This window comes from Ovis aries, chromosome 19 (assembly GCF_016772045.2).
Source record: "Ovis aries strain OAR_USU_Benz2616 breed Rambouillet chromosome 19, ARS-UI_Ramb_v3.0, whole genome shotgun sequence".
Lineage (NCBI taxonomy): Eukaryota > Metazoa > Chordata > Mammalia > Artiodactyla > Bovidae > Ovis > Ovis aries.
The window spans coordinates 48,637,467-48,650,232 of record NC_056072.1 but is presented as its reverse complement, the minus strand read 5'-3'; the positions used below and the strand labels follow the sequence as shown (position 1 = coordinate 48,650,232).

The window sequence follows — 12,766 nt, the reverse complement described above, 5'->3', positions numbered from 1 at the left end:
GGACAGAGGAAGCAGACATCATTGCAAAGTCTGAGTTACTGTCTCAGCATGTGTGTGCTGAGTTGCTTCAGTTGTGTCCGACTCCTTGTGACCCTATGGATTGTAGCCTGCCAGGCTCTTTTGTCCTTGGGATTCTCCAGACAAGAATAGTGGAATGGGTTGCCATGCCCTCCTCCAGGGGATATTCCTGACCCAGGGATTAAGCCTGCGTCCTGCACTGGCAGGCAGGTTCTTTACCACTAGCGCTACCTGACATTGTCTCTAGTCACAGCTTTAACCCTGCTTCTGGGGTTCTTTGTGACCTGGTCTCTCTGGCTCTCTCCCACTAAGTAGACATTTTATGGCAGGGGCAGGGTACAGTTCAAATCTGGATACTTAGTCCCCAGCACAGGCCTGGCACCAAGTCAGCATTACCACAACATCAAATAAAATCGGGTATTTGCATACATAATGAGCATCACGTCCTACCATGCTCCCCCCTCCCAATACTAACCTGTCTTATCAAGCCTGTTTTCCCATCTATGAAATGCAGCCAGTTCTGAGAAGGCTCCGGGCAGGGATTCTCAGGTTGAGGAGGAGTTATTTTTTACATTGTCTTTGGTTTGTAATCCACATGTTCTTATAGAAAAATGGAAAGACTGGTGGGTACAGAGGGCATCTATATATCTTCAGATCCCCAAATTCTCAGTATTGGGCACATCCACTGCCCACCCGGAGGAGGGCTGAGGTGGAGTTGCAGGTGGGTATCTGTGTGTTTAAGTTGAGTCTCTAGGGGTGTGTGTGTGTTTAAGCTGAGTCTTGTGTGGTGGTGGGGGACCAGAAACAACCTTTTCCCACAGTGAACTGACCATCATTCTGACATCTGTGACTTACATACAAATTTCAGTTTGTAAATTTCCCCAATTATTCTTCCCATGTTATTTGCATAACTTGGGTTTTTTGTTTTTTTCTTTTTTTAACCAGAATTCAGAGTGGACCCTTTAGAGTTGTTGTTCACACTTTGAAAACAGCTTTTGGCCATTTTGTCTCTTTCTCTAGAAAAGTCTGGGAGGGGAGATCAATAATGGAGGCTGGATTTGAGAACCTAGACGCCGATGCTTTCCCGACGACCCCCATCCAGCCTCCCGGAGGTGGCCCAGTCCAGGGTGGATGAGCTGCGAGAGTCTGGGCGGGAGGAACCAAGTCCGGCGTTGTGTAGGGGGCACCAGTGCAGACCTGCGGAGGTTTACTGACGGAAGCTCCCGCCAGCCTTCCCGGATGGTCCCGCCCCTTAGCAACGGACCCAGCGTCTCTCCATAGAGACAGGCAGCCGGACCCCACACCGTTTGCGGTGGAGCCAGTAGGTCGGTAGGTCGGTGGGTCTGAGGGATGGCAGGGCCAACACCTGCAGGGGGACCTCAATAAGGCGCGGGGGGCAAGGGTACAGCAAGGAGGACGCCCTCCTGGCTCAGGGTTCACATCCCTGCCCAGGAGCCTGAAAGCGGTTTCTTGTCTTCGGACAGTGGCAAGGCTGTGGGGCACGCTTTTAAACAATCTTGTAGATAAGCTCCATACTGACGAGACCACTTCTAAAATTTTTTTGTTTTTGCTCCACCCCCATGCTGAGAGTGTAGCCCCCTCCTCCTCCTTTCCCATGAGGAAAAGAGCCAGGTTTCTGGTCCTCATCGGTCATCCAGTCCCTCTCCTGAGCCTGACCACTGTCCAGTCTTCTTGGTCCTCAGCGTCTCATCTGTAAGTTGGCAGAGTGCTGCTGCAGCTGTCTCACAGGGCTTACAGCGATCAACGTCCTCCCTTACTTTCCCCATTCATTCAGTCCTTCGCACAATTACTCACCAAATGCTTTCTAGGCACCTGCCATGTGCCAAGCCCATGCTAGTCCCTTGCTAGGTGCTGAGGTTCCAGAGATGAGTGCTACCTGAGAATTGTTGCGTTTGAGCTTGAACGGAACGCTAATATGTGAAACCGATAAAGGCGCAGGGTCCTTGTTGGGTGGCTCAGGGATGGGTGGCTCAGGGGTGGGTGGCTCAGGGGTGGGTGGCTCAGAAGCTCTCGTGCTTAGGCACTCACCTTGCTGAACCTCAGGGCTCCTTGGCACACAGTTTGAGAACCACTGTTGTGAAGCCAAGGACAAGGATCTTTAGGCTAGCCAGAGGCGGAGACCTCAGTTTCTATTATGGTTCTGCCACTTCTGGGCTGTGTGCCTTTTCCGAGTTTCTTAACTTCTATGGACCTTAGTTTCCTTTTGTGGATTGGTGATTCTAGTAGTAGCTGTCCCTTGTTCATCTGTGTCCATCTAGCCGAGTGCCCAGCAGGTGGTCAGGTCACACAGGTTGAATGTCTGTGAATCCAGCCCGAAGCCTCCTCTGACTCACACCAGCAGGGCTCCCAGGTAATGTTCCTGGAGAAACAGTAACTTGTGTTCACATTCCAGTAGTGCCTTTTGAGCAGGTCACTTACCCTTCCTGAGCCTCGTTTTTCCCACCTTTGAATCTCTGAGGATTGAGAATAGTCTCAGTTTCCACCTCAGAGATTTAAACAAGATAATGTGTGAACTACATCTAAACTCCCAGTGCCAGTCACCATTCCCAGCACTGCACCTTCCAGGATCGCCTCACCCTCCTCCCAGCCGGTTCCCTCACACACATGAGAGGGTGCCCAGCAGAGGCCTTGCTGGAGACCATGTTCTCTCTCTTACCAGCCACACCCATTCCCATGTGCAGGCTGCTGTCACCTCTGAGGCGGTGACAGGAGGCAGGGGTCCTTCTGTCTGCCTGCCTGTCTGTCTGTCACTGGTCCTGTGCACACTGGCAAAGTCCAGGTGTCCAGAGCTGGGTGAGGTTGGAAGGGATCCATCGATCCTTGTGTGGGGCCGAGGGATGGAGGGGAAACAGGGTTCTGAGTCTGCACCTCTCTCCCATCTTCCGTCTTGGGACATGCCTGAATGCACGCCCCACTGCCAGCCTGCTCAGAGGGAAAAGGCCCCAGGGGCAGCACGTGCACCCGTCACTGGCTCCTTTTGCCCCCAGCAACACTGCAGCTTCCTGGACGCTTCTGCACCTGTTAGGTTTGTCAGTCTTGTAACACACCAGGAAACAGCCACACATGTTCAAGCCTACCTGAGAACCAGGGAGACTAGGGAATGGAATGCCTTTGTGTGGGGCTTTGGCCTAGCCTCTTGAAGGCATGCTCTTTCTGTTTGGTGATTTTGTTCAAAGATGAAGCAGATACCTGTGGATTTGCAGCCATGATGGGGCCGAGCCCCAGTGGGTCCTTTGTCTTCAGGATGCTCTGGGAAGGGCTGGTGACAGTCAGACAGGTGGGCCAGATTCAGTGTCATTTTCAGCACCTGCCCCAGGGGATGGCTGGCCACCAGGGAGTAGATTCAGGGAGCAGAGTTCTGGTGGGATGTGCTTGACTGATGGAAAGCTGATTGGCCTTTGGCCTCGCAGTGTGGGGCTTCTTGCCAGAGCACCATCTGCACTTCCTGTGCCTTCAAGTGGTCTTGCCAACTCACCACCCCCTTCTTAGAAATGGACTCCAGCAGCTGCAGGATGCTTTGACACTGCTGGGTAGCCTTGCCCCAGACAGTCTGGCTGCCCGCCCCACCCTTTGGGTCAGGCCAGGCAAGATTCCCCTGCCATGAACTAATAGGGGCCTGCACCGGCCAGTCCTACCAGGCTAAAATGGAGATAACGGAGCACCAAACACACAGCTGGAAGAGAGGCCTGTCCCACAGCTCCTGCAGGCAGCAGGTGGGAGATGGGACTGGGCAGTGGGAGGGGGGGCCTTATTTGGGCCAGGCCTCTGTTTCTTTTTGTTGAGATGCCCTCCTTTAAATTGACATTTCTATTGAGATAATTGTAGACTGACTGCCTTTAAAAAAAAAGTTTTTTTTAATTGAGTATAGTTTATTTACAATGTTGTGCCAATCTCTGCTGTACAGCAAGTGACTCATATACATACAGCCATTTTTTAAAATGGCTTATATTTATATACATGTAGCCATTAAAAAGAAATTCTTTTCTGTTATGGTTTATCCTAAGGGATTGGATCCACTGGAGAAGAGATAGGCTACCCACTCCAGTATTCTTGGGGTTCCCTTGTGGCGCAGCTGGTAAAGAATCCACCTGCAATGCAGGAGACCTGGGTTCAATCCTTGGGTTGGGAAGATCCCCTGGAGATGGGAAAGGCTACCCACTCCAGTATTCTGGCCTGGAGAATTCCATGGACTGTATAATCCACGGGGTTGCAAGGAGTCGGACACGACTGAGCGACCTTCACTTCACGTTTTCAGGAGATTGGATCTAGTTCCCTGTGCTATACAGTATTACCTTATTGTCCGTTTATCCCGTAGGCAGTAGTTTGCATCTACCAGCCCCTGACTCCCAGTCCATCCTGCTCCCTCCAGCCCTACCCCCAACCCCTGGCAACCACAAGCCTGATCTTTATGTTTTGAGTCTGCTTCTGTTTCAGAGAGGTTCACTGGTGCCGTATTTTAGGCTCCACATGTAAGTGACATCACATGGTATTTGTCTTTCTCTGTCTGACTTACATCACTTAGTATGATAATCTCTAGGTCTATCCATGTTTCTATAAATGGCTTTTTTTTTTTTTTTTTTGCGGTTGAGTAATACTCGGATTAGGAGAGTGTTCCTCTCTGTTCTCCATGCCTGGGGCTGGGGCATGTTTTAGGGTGGCCGACTAGACATCCCTATACTCTGGTGGCCCTGGGAGCTGAGCTGAGGCTGACCAGGGCCCAGTGGACGTCAGTATCTTTTTTTTTAAATTTTTTAATTTTTTTTTTAATTTTAAAATCTTTAATTCTTACATGCGTTCCCAATGGACATCAGTATCTTGTCCTAGGAACTCTGGCTGGGATATCACCCTGAGAAAGCAGCATGGAGCAACCTAACAGAGAAGGCTACAGCCCAGGAAGGGCTTCTCAGGGCCAAGAGTGCAGATGGACCTCCGCGGGCCCCGAGTGCAATCTGAAAGACCTGGAGCGTGACCTGGGGAGGATTCTTCAGGGACCAGATTCTGGGTCACAGAAACCTCCTCCAAGCCCTGAGCCTAAGACCCCACCTTTACCCCTGTCCGTGACCCCACCCATGTCCTCAGACTTGGGGCAGCCCCGGAAGTTGCCCCTGACAGGCACTGACAAGAAGTACCCCCTGATGAAGCAGCGTGGGTTCTACTCTGACATCCTCAGCCCCGGAAGCTTGGATAAACTTGGGGTGAGTGTGGCAGCCGTGCCCTGACCAAGCCTGAACCTTCCTTGTGGGTTCCATTTGCCCTTTCTTCCTTTCGTCCATGCATCCATGTGCCTATCAGTCTAGCAGTTTTCTACCCACCCACCCATCTGCCCATCCATCCCTGGTGACAGCACACGAGGACTGTCATCCGTATGCCAGTGTCATGGGGCAGTGGGTTGGTGGGGAAATACTTCCCCGCCCCTGCCCCCAACTCTGGCTGGGGAGGGGATCCTGGGACGGGGTCGTGTATCGCTTGGATCTACAAGATAGGTATGAATTTGCTGGGTAGGATGGGGTCTGGAGGGTGTTCCAGGCAGGGGGAACAGAGGGTACAAAGATTGGAGATCCCTGACAGGCCATGGCCCAGGCAGAGGAGCAGAGAGATGGAGGGTGGGGGAGGACGGAGAAGGGAAGGATATAACTAGGGAAGGGTGAAATGAGCCCCGTGGGTCCCGTACAGCCTTAGGATGCTTTTAGGCAGAGGACCTCTGTCTTGTGGCCCAGCCCCTGGACACACGCCAGGACTGTTCTCAGAGAGAGGAGGGGGCCTGCGCATGACCCGAGTGGGGTTGGGCCAGGGTGTCCCAGGTGTCCATAGCTTGTCACCCACTTTGGCCTCTGAATGAGGAATTGTGCAGATTCCTCTCCATTGATTCTTTCCCATCCCTGTCCCTGAGCCCCTGGAGGGCAGCCTAGTGGGCTCAGGGAAGACCCTTGGCCTTGGGGGTCCTTCCAGAGCCTGCCTGTCCTCAGGATGTTTACGCTCCCTCAAGGCTGTGGGGTTTGGTTTCAGGAAGTGTGTCATGGCCCCTGCACAAACCTGGACCTCCTGTGGCAGGCCGACCTTGACAAGTTCACCCCAGAAGGTCAGTGACCTTCCAGCCCCACAGTGGGACTGGGTGGGTGGGTGCCTTCAAAAGCAGGGCCTCTGGCCTGAGGGAGATTGTCTGCTCTTGGCTGAGGGTCTCAATTTCCCCCACTGTTAAAATGGGGATAATAAGATACAAGGTGCTTTGCAAGGGCCCCGCTCGTGGTGAGTGCTCAGTGAAGCACAGTTGCTTAGTCATTACTCTCGGCAGAGCTCTGTGTGGCAAGGGTACCCAGATGCACTGGGGCTGCTGAGGTCTGGAGCCTCATTTCTCTCAGCCTGGATGGGGACAGTGGGAAATTGACAGGTATATTTCTTGCCTCCCCTGGAACACGGGCTTGGAGGAGTTCAAAATTGTGTCTGAGCTGTTATCCAGCTCAGGCCACAGTACCAGAAACAGGGCTTGGAGCAGGAAGGTGCTGGGAAGGTCACTGCTGGGGAGGGGAAGAAGGATGCTCCTCTCAGGCTGCGTGATGAGTCTTGTAAGGCCTGGGACAGGCCTGCAGGGTGCAGGGCAGCCCCCAGTGGCAGAAGGGAGCAGAGGGTGGCTCCAAGAGAGGCAGTGAGCAGGGAGGGGCCCTGAAAGGCAGTGAGGAATTGGGTGGGGACCCTCCTGACTAGCCAGCAGGCAGGACACCCCCTTCGATCAGGCCCAGGTCCTCCAATGTCCCGGCTGTCTGCCCTTCGTCTCTACCCCCAGGAGAGGCCTGGCTGTGTGCTGGCACTGTCCAGACTCTCCTTCTTGGGACCCACAGGCCCTTGAGGGGGGTGGTCTGTGACTCCCCAGAGGTGGCAGAGGAAACATCACACGTATATGCCTCTGTGCAGTGATCTGAGGACGCAGCCTACTGCTGTCAGCAGTTTTACAAGTATGTGTGGCCTAGAAAATGGTTACAGACAGATCAAGGGCTGTGGGGGACTGGAAATGGTGCTCCCACCATCCATGGCGGGGACAGGGATGGGAGAAGGGGTAGTCAGCAGCTTTGTGTCCCCACCCACATGAAGAGAGCAGCCCCGAAGGGTCACAGGCAGTCAGGGTTCTTGGCAGAAGGCTGTGTGGAGGCCTAGGAAGATGCCTAGCACTCTGGGCCTGCAGGGGCGGGGTCAGGGGCGTGGGCTGGGCTTTGCTGTCCTCATCCTGGCTCCTCTTTGGCTCCTGAGATGCAGGACCAGGCCCAGACTCTCAGGATTTGGGGGTGGAGTGTGTTACGGACCCACAGGCTCAAGAGCAAATGAATAGGGATCTGAAAGCTGCCTCCGGTCCAGGGCTTTTTGATAGCGTGGGGTTCCCTCAGCACCCAACAGCTCTGATAAAAGAGCCGACTTCGCTGCCAGAGGATGGCCCCTGCTCAGCCTCTGGAAGCTTCTGTAGAGCCTGTAGAGTGGGTATACCCAAGGTGGACCCTCCTGCAATGTGGCTGCATCTTGACCCCAGAGATGTGAGGCCCAGGGAGGGGGTTACTAGGACCTCCCAGGGGAGTGGTTGGGGGCCATCACTGAGCACTCCAAAGGCCCCCCTCGACCCAGCCCTGGGAAAGGTGGCTCGTCCCCCGTAGCTTTTCCCCACACCCCCTCCCCACCTCTCTGGCTTGCCTGAGACTCTCCTTCCCACTTAACATCTTGAGTCCTGGGAAACTGAAATGTCACCCCACCAGTGGGTCTCTCTCCCCAGTGCCCCTGCCCTCAGAACTGGAACGGAAGCCTGTCTGAGGAGGGATGGCCGTTTGGTGACTTGGGGGATCCCATGGGGGCAGGGTGGTGGTGCTACCCTCTCCTACAGTGTCCAGGATGCCTTACGTCTGGAAGCAGTCCCATGAGTGCATGGCATTCAGACCCCGAGATGCTTGGCAGGGCCTGTGAGGTGGGGATGGCAGGAACCCACCCAGACATGCAGGGAGCTACCACTTCACCTTCCTGTCCAGCTGTAATCCTGGTGGGTAGCTTGATTCAGCACCTGCCTTGAGCAAAAGCCGCTGGCACCGGGGTCACGGGCAGCATGGAGGAGAACGATCGAGGAGACTGGTTCTGGGCAGGGAGAGCACGACCCAAAACAGGCCTGCTAGAGCCCCTCGTCCTCCAGGCTCAGGATCCCCAGGGCTCCCAGAGTACATCTGGCCTCTCCCTGCCTCAGGCCCACTCTGAACTCCCCCTGCCCCAAAGCCACATGCCTGTTCCCTGCCCAGCATGGTGCTGGGGGTGTCGGGCCCCAGCCTGAGTCCCCGCCCCTGCCCCTGCCCGCAGTCAGAACCTTCGAGGTTTCTGAGGACTTCGAGGAGCGCCTGGAGCGCGAGCACATCGGGTCCACCACCAAGCTGCTCACCCAGACTGACTTCCCGCTGCAGGCCTACGAGCCCAAAGTGCAGGTGCCCTACATGGTGCTGCCGGGCCAGTGCCCCCGCAAGATTGAGATTGAGAGGTATGGCTGGGTCGGCAGTGGGAGGTGGCATCTGCCCACCACAAGGGGTGACGGATGGTAGGCAGCTAGGTGACCATCCTCACGGCGGAGGTTACCCAGATGGGTCTGTGTTGCAAGTGTTCCAATCAGCTCTTCTAGCCCTTTGGTTGCTTAGTAGAAACACGTTGCTTTCCTTGCTGTGAAATCAAGGAGGATGGCTCTTAAGTCAATGTGGTGGGACTGCAGGCAGGATGCAAGGGTGTCTGGGGCCCTGGAGAGCGGCTCCAGCCACCACACCACTTCCTCATGGGTTCCAGAGAGCATAGGGCCCTGGAAGGGTCCCTGAGCCCCACCTTTACTGCCTCAACTCCATGGGCCCTTGCTGACACCCAAGGGGGTGACTCACCTGAGCTAAGATGTCATGAGCTCCCTCCGTCTCCCTCGGGCAGGAGGAAGCAGCTCTACCTGAGCCTGGACATTGAGCAGCTGCTGGCCAACGAGGGCATCGACTCCGACAAGCTCATGCCCAGGCACCCAGACCCCCGCAACCCCCAGACTATTGAGCAGGGTCACGACCCGCTCTTCCCCATCTATCTCCCACTGAAGGTGAGTCCAGCGTCCACAGAGAGCTGATGGTCAGGAGATGGGGGTGCAGGACCCGAGCAGAGGGGTCAGATTCAAAAGGGGGATCCCTTGGCAATGACAAGCACTTGCGTGTCAAACAGGACATATGCTCCGCAGGGGGAGTTTCAATGTCCTAGGCTGGGGCATGGTGGTGGGGGGCTGCCCAGCACCCATGGGATGCTGATTCTCTGCTTCTTCTCTGGGAGACTGGGGAAGCCTTTGTGCATGAGTCCTGTCCCCAACCCCTCCTCGGGCACCAAGAAGTGGCCCGGGGGGACTATGGGTAGCGTTCAGTTCCCTTTGACCACTGCGTCTGGGGTCCCTGGGCTGGAGAGAGCTGGGGTAGAGGAGGGCACCGGTGTAGCCTCTTTGGAGTTCTGTGGGGAAATGGAGTCCAGGGAGGAGAAAGAGAGAGCACAGCCTGCTTTGGTTTTCACCCACCTCCCTGCCCTGCTCTCCATGGCCTGGCAGTGCGTCTGGGGAGACAGAGTGGAATCTCGATGCACATTACCCTCCTGACAACCTGAATCACCATCTTTTCTGAGTCAGGGTGGGTGCTCAGGAAGATTCAAGGACTGCCTCTTCCACCGATCCTGAGCTGGGTGGTCCTGGCCAGTGGAAGAGAGGGCCTGCTCAGAGTCCCCAGTCACCTCTCTGCCTGAACCTCAGGGTAGCTTGTTTGGCCAGGCTTTCACAGAGCCCTGTGAGCAGCAGGGGGGGCACTTGGGCCCCTGGTCCCCAGACATCAGCATCTGCATCCAGGGAGGAGGCTACTTGGGCTCCTCTAGCCTTGCATGCTCAGCCCACAGGGGCCTCCAGGGCGAGCTGCCTCTGCCCGGCACCTGCTGTTTCCTCCCAGGTGTTTGACAACGAGGAGTTTGACTGCCGGACTCCCATCGAGTGGATCAACATGGGCTTGGAGCCAGGGTCTCAGAACAGGAAACCTGTCCCTGGCAAAGCCCTCCTGCCTACCGATGACTTCCTGGGGCACGGTGAGCAGGGCCAGCGCGGGCAGGGAGGACAGGATCTTGGTTTGCACCATGCTGTCCTGGCAGCAACCCAGCCACGGACTCCTCGGCTGTCCTGGGCCTCAACTGTGGGAGGCGGTGACCCCACATTTTGAGGCCTCCCTCCCAGCTGGGATACAGGCCAGCGGTCTGGCTGCACAGGAGGAAAGGCAGGGGCCAAGGATGCCATGGACTGGTGGGCTGGGGAGGGGACAGCTGGGTGGTGTCTAAAAAAAAAAAGTCTTTGATTTATTGGTAATGAAAAATAGGCAGGCTTATTAGACATGTTCAAGTGTGTATAAGGGGCACAGTCCCACTCTATCACCCAGAAACTCCTCTGCCCCACCTGTATCTGTGGCCTCTTGGCTTTCGCCTCTGCATGGACAGCACACACACTATGACACAGTCACATACTTGCTTTCAGACACACACATTCACAAGCCCATTGCCACGCTCACCCACCATCCCTCACACACGTACACAGTCATACGCACATTTTTGCCACACAAACACACATGCTGACAGTCACCCATTCACAACAGCCATCACACCCACACGCACATCCCCACAGTAATGTTGCACACTTCTGCCAGACCTTAAACTTGTCTGTGTCTGTCCCTCCTTTGGCCCCAGGTCTGCCCTGGCAGCCTCGGACACTCTCCGGTCCGCTGCCGTCCAGAGCAGAGCCAGGCTGACCTGCGTGACTAGTCTCCATGTAGGCGTCCTAGGAAGGTCCGGGTCTTGAGACTGAAGGTGGCCGTCCCCTGGTGCAGGGCGAGGGCCTCTCTGCCTTCTGCCCCGTGCATGGATATGCCTCTGTGGAGTGGGGAGTGAGCCCAGTAGGCCAGTGCCCAGGCCGGGAACAGGACTCTAAGAGCCCCGCTGGTTCTCAGACTGCTCAACCTCCAGGGGGCCCACAGCAAGTCCATTGTGCAAGCTGTAAGTTTGTGTTTCAATTTAAAAACGCATTAATGCTGGAATCAATTTCTCTGAACTAGACAAGAAACCCAGGATGATCCCTTTACTTTGGACTTAATTACAAAAATAATTTAACTCAGTTGTTCCCAGATCTCTGATACTTGGTGATAAAAACGGAAAGTTTGGGGCTGCATTAACCTTAAATGCACCAGGCAGTGGCTTCCCCGAGGCGCTTCTGCCTATTCCACTTCACACGGCCGGGGCCCTCAGCGGCCGCTCTAATGGGAGGAAGGACAGGTCGGGAGCCTTTCTGCCAGGGACCTCAGCTTTCTGCTGGGGGCTTCTCGTGACATCTTTCCCTCTAAGTTGAGCCAAGAACAGGTCAGCATTTTCAGGAAGGAAACTAATTAGGATGAAAAGGGAAAAATCAAACAGAACCAAAGCTGGTGAGGTTTATCACACCTGTCCTCACCTGCCTGGCCTCAGTCAGTGGGAGCATTTCCTTGGAATTCCGGCCTGGAGAGGATGTGTACACAGTATGACTTCAGGCTCTGTGAGATACGCAGACAGGGTCAGAGGGTGCCTGGGGCAAAGGTGCTATTTTAGGCAGAGATGCTTCTCCAAGGAAAAGCCACTTGAGCAGGGGACGAGCCAGCATCGAGGTGATGTGGGTGAAGACTGTTCCAGATAGAGGGCGCAGCCGCCACTGAGGCCCTGAGCCAGGAGCCAGCTCTAGAGTCAGGAGTAGCCAGACGTCCACTGTGGCTGGAGAGGGATGAGGGAGGGGGGCAGTGGCAGGAGGTAAGCGAGAGGAGTCAAAAATTTCAGCCCAGGGTATGGGTGCATTCTGACCAAACAGGCCCCGAGGCCCACTCTGAAGCCGTTGCAGGGTAGCCGTCGTCTTCTACCGTGTCCTGTTCTGATGGAGGGGCTTGGGGGCTCAGCTGCCACATACAGCCTCAGGACTTCCCTCAGCCTTGAAAGGGTCCAGCTGGGATGTGGTGAGCTTTACACCTAGATCCTCAACCGAATCTGCTGGCTTCGGGCTTTCCTGCCTCCCGGTCCCAGCCCTGCTGGCCTGTGTCTCTCGCTGCCCTGATGGAGCCATGCAGAGACCAGAGCAGAGAGGCCTGCTCCTTCTGGCTCCTCCTGCCCAGCTCAGCTGCAGCTGCTCTGCAGCAGCCAGAGAAAGGGAGTCCGTGCGGCAGGAGAGAGGCCAGATCAGTGACCACCGAGACCTTTCCTCGCACCCACTGCCCACAGGCAGCAGCCTCACTCCATCCCACCGCCGGGAGCACTGATAGACTCCCCTCCTGTTTCAGAGGACCCCAAGAGTCAGAAGCTCAAGTACAAATGGTGCAATGTCGGTGTCCTGGACTACGACAAGGAGAAGAAGCTGTACCTGGTGCACAAGACGAGTGAGGGTGGCTTAGTGCGGGATGAGATGGGGAAGCCTATCCTGAATGGAGGGCTCACGCCTGAAGGTACGAGGTCTCTGCCCCTGCCTCAGGCAGACCCCCAGCTCAGGCCCGGCCTGGCCTGTGACTGAGGCCAGCCCCTGCCCAGGGCATAACCAGCTGAGGTCTGGATTCCCCCTTGCTCTCTTGTCCTGTGGCTGTCTGTCCCCCAAGCAGTGAGGACCAGAGGACCCACCACTCAGAGACCCCAGGAAGGGCAGCTGGCCATTATTTGATATGTCACC

The 12,766-nt window shown here is 55.6% G+C and overlaps 1 protein-coding gene across 1 annotated transcript in view; it reads left to right on the top strand.

Annotated features, from left to right (window-relative positions):
- Positions 1-1,272: 1,272 nt before the first annotated feature.
- Positions 1,273-12,766, top strand: part of DNAH1 (dynein axonemal heavy chain 1) — an 82,356-nt gene continuing 70,862 nt past the window's right edge. The window contains exons 1-7 of the mRNA XM_027957561.3: positions 1,273-1,347; positions 4,864-5,234; positions 6,046-6,118; positions 8,362-8,536; positions 8,965-9,121; positions 9,999-10,131; positions 12,387-12,548. Coding sequence (XP_027813362.2) covers positions 4,899-5,234; positions 6,046-6,118; positions 8,362-8,536; positions 8,965-9,121; positions 9,999-10,131; positions 12,387-12,548 — 1,036 coding nt within the window. The 5' untranslated portion in view covers positions 1,273-1,347; positions 4,864-4,898. The remainder of the gene's footprint in view (positions 1,348-4,863; positions 5,235-6,045; positions 6,119-8,361; positions 8,537-8,964; positions 9,122-9,998; positions 10,132-12,386; positions 12,549-12,766) is intronic.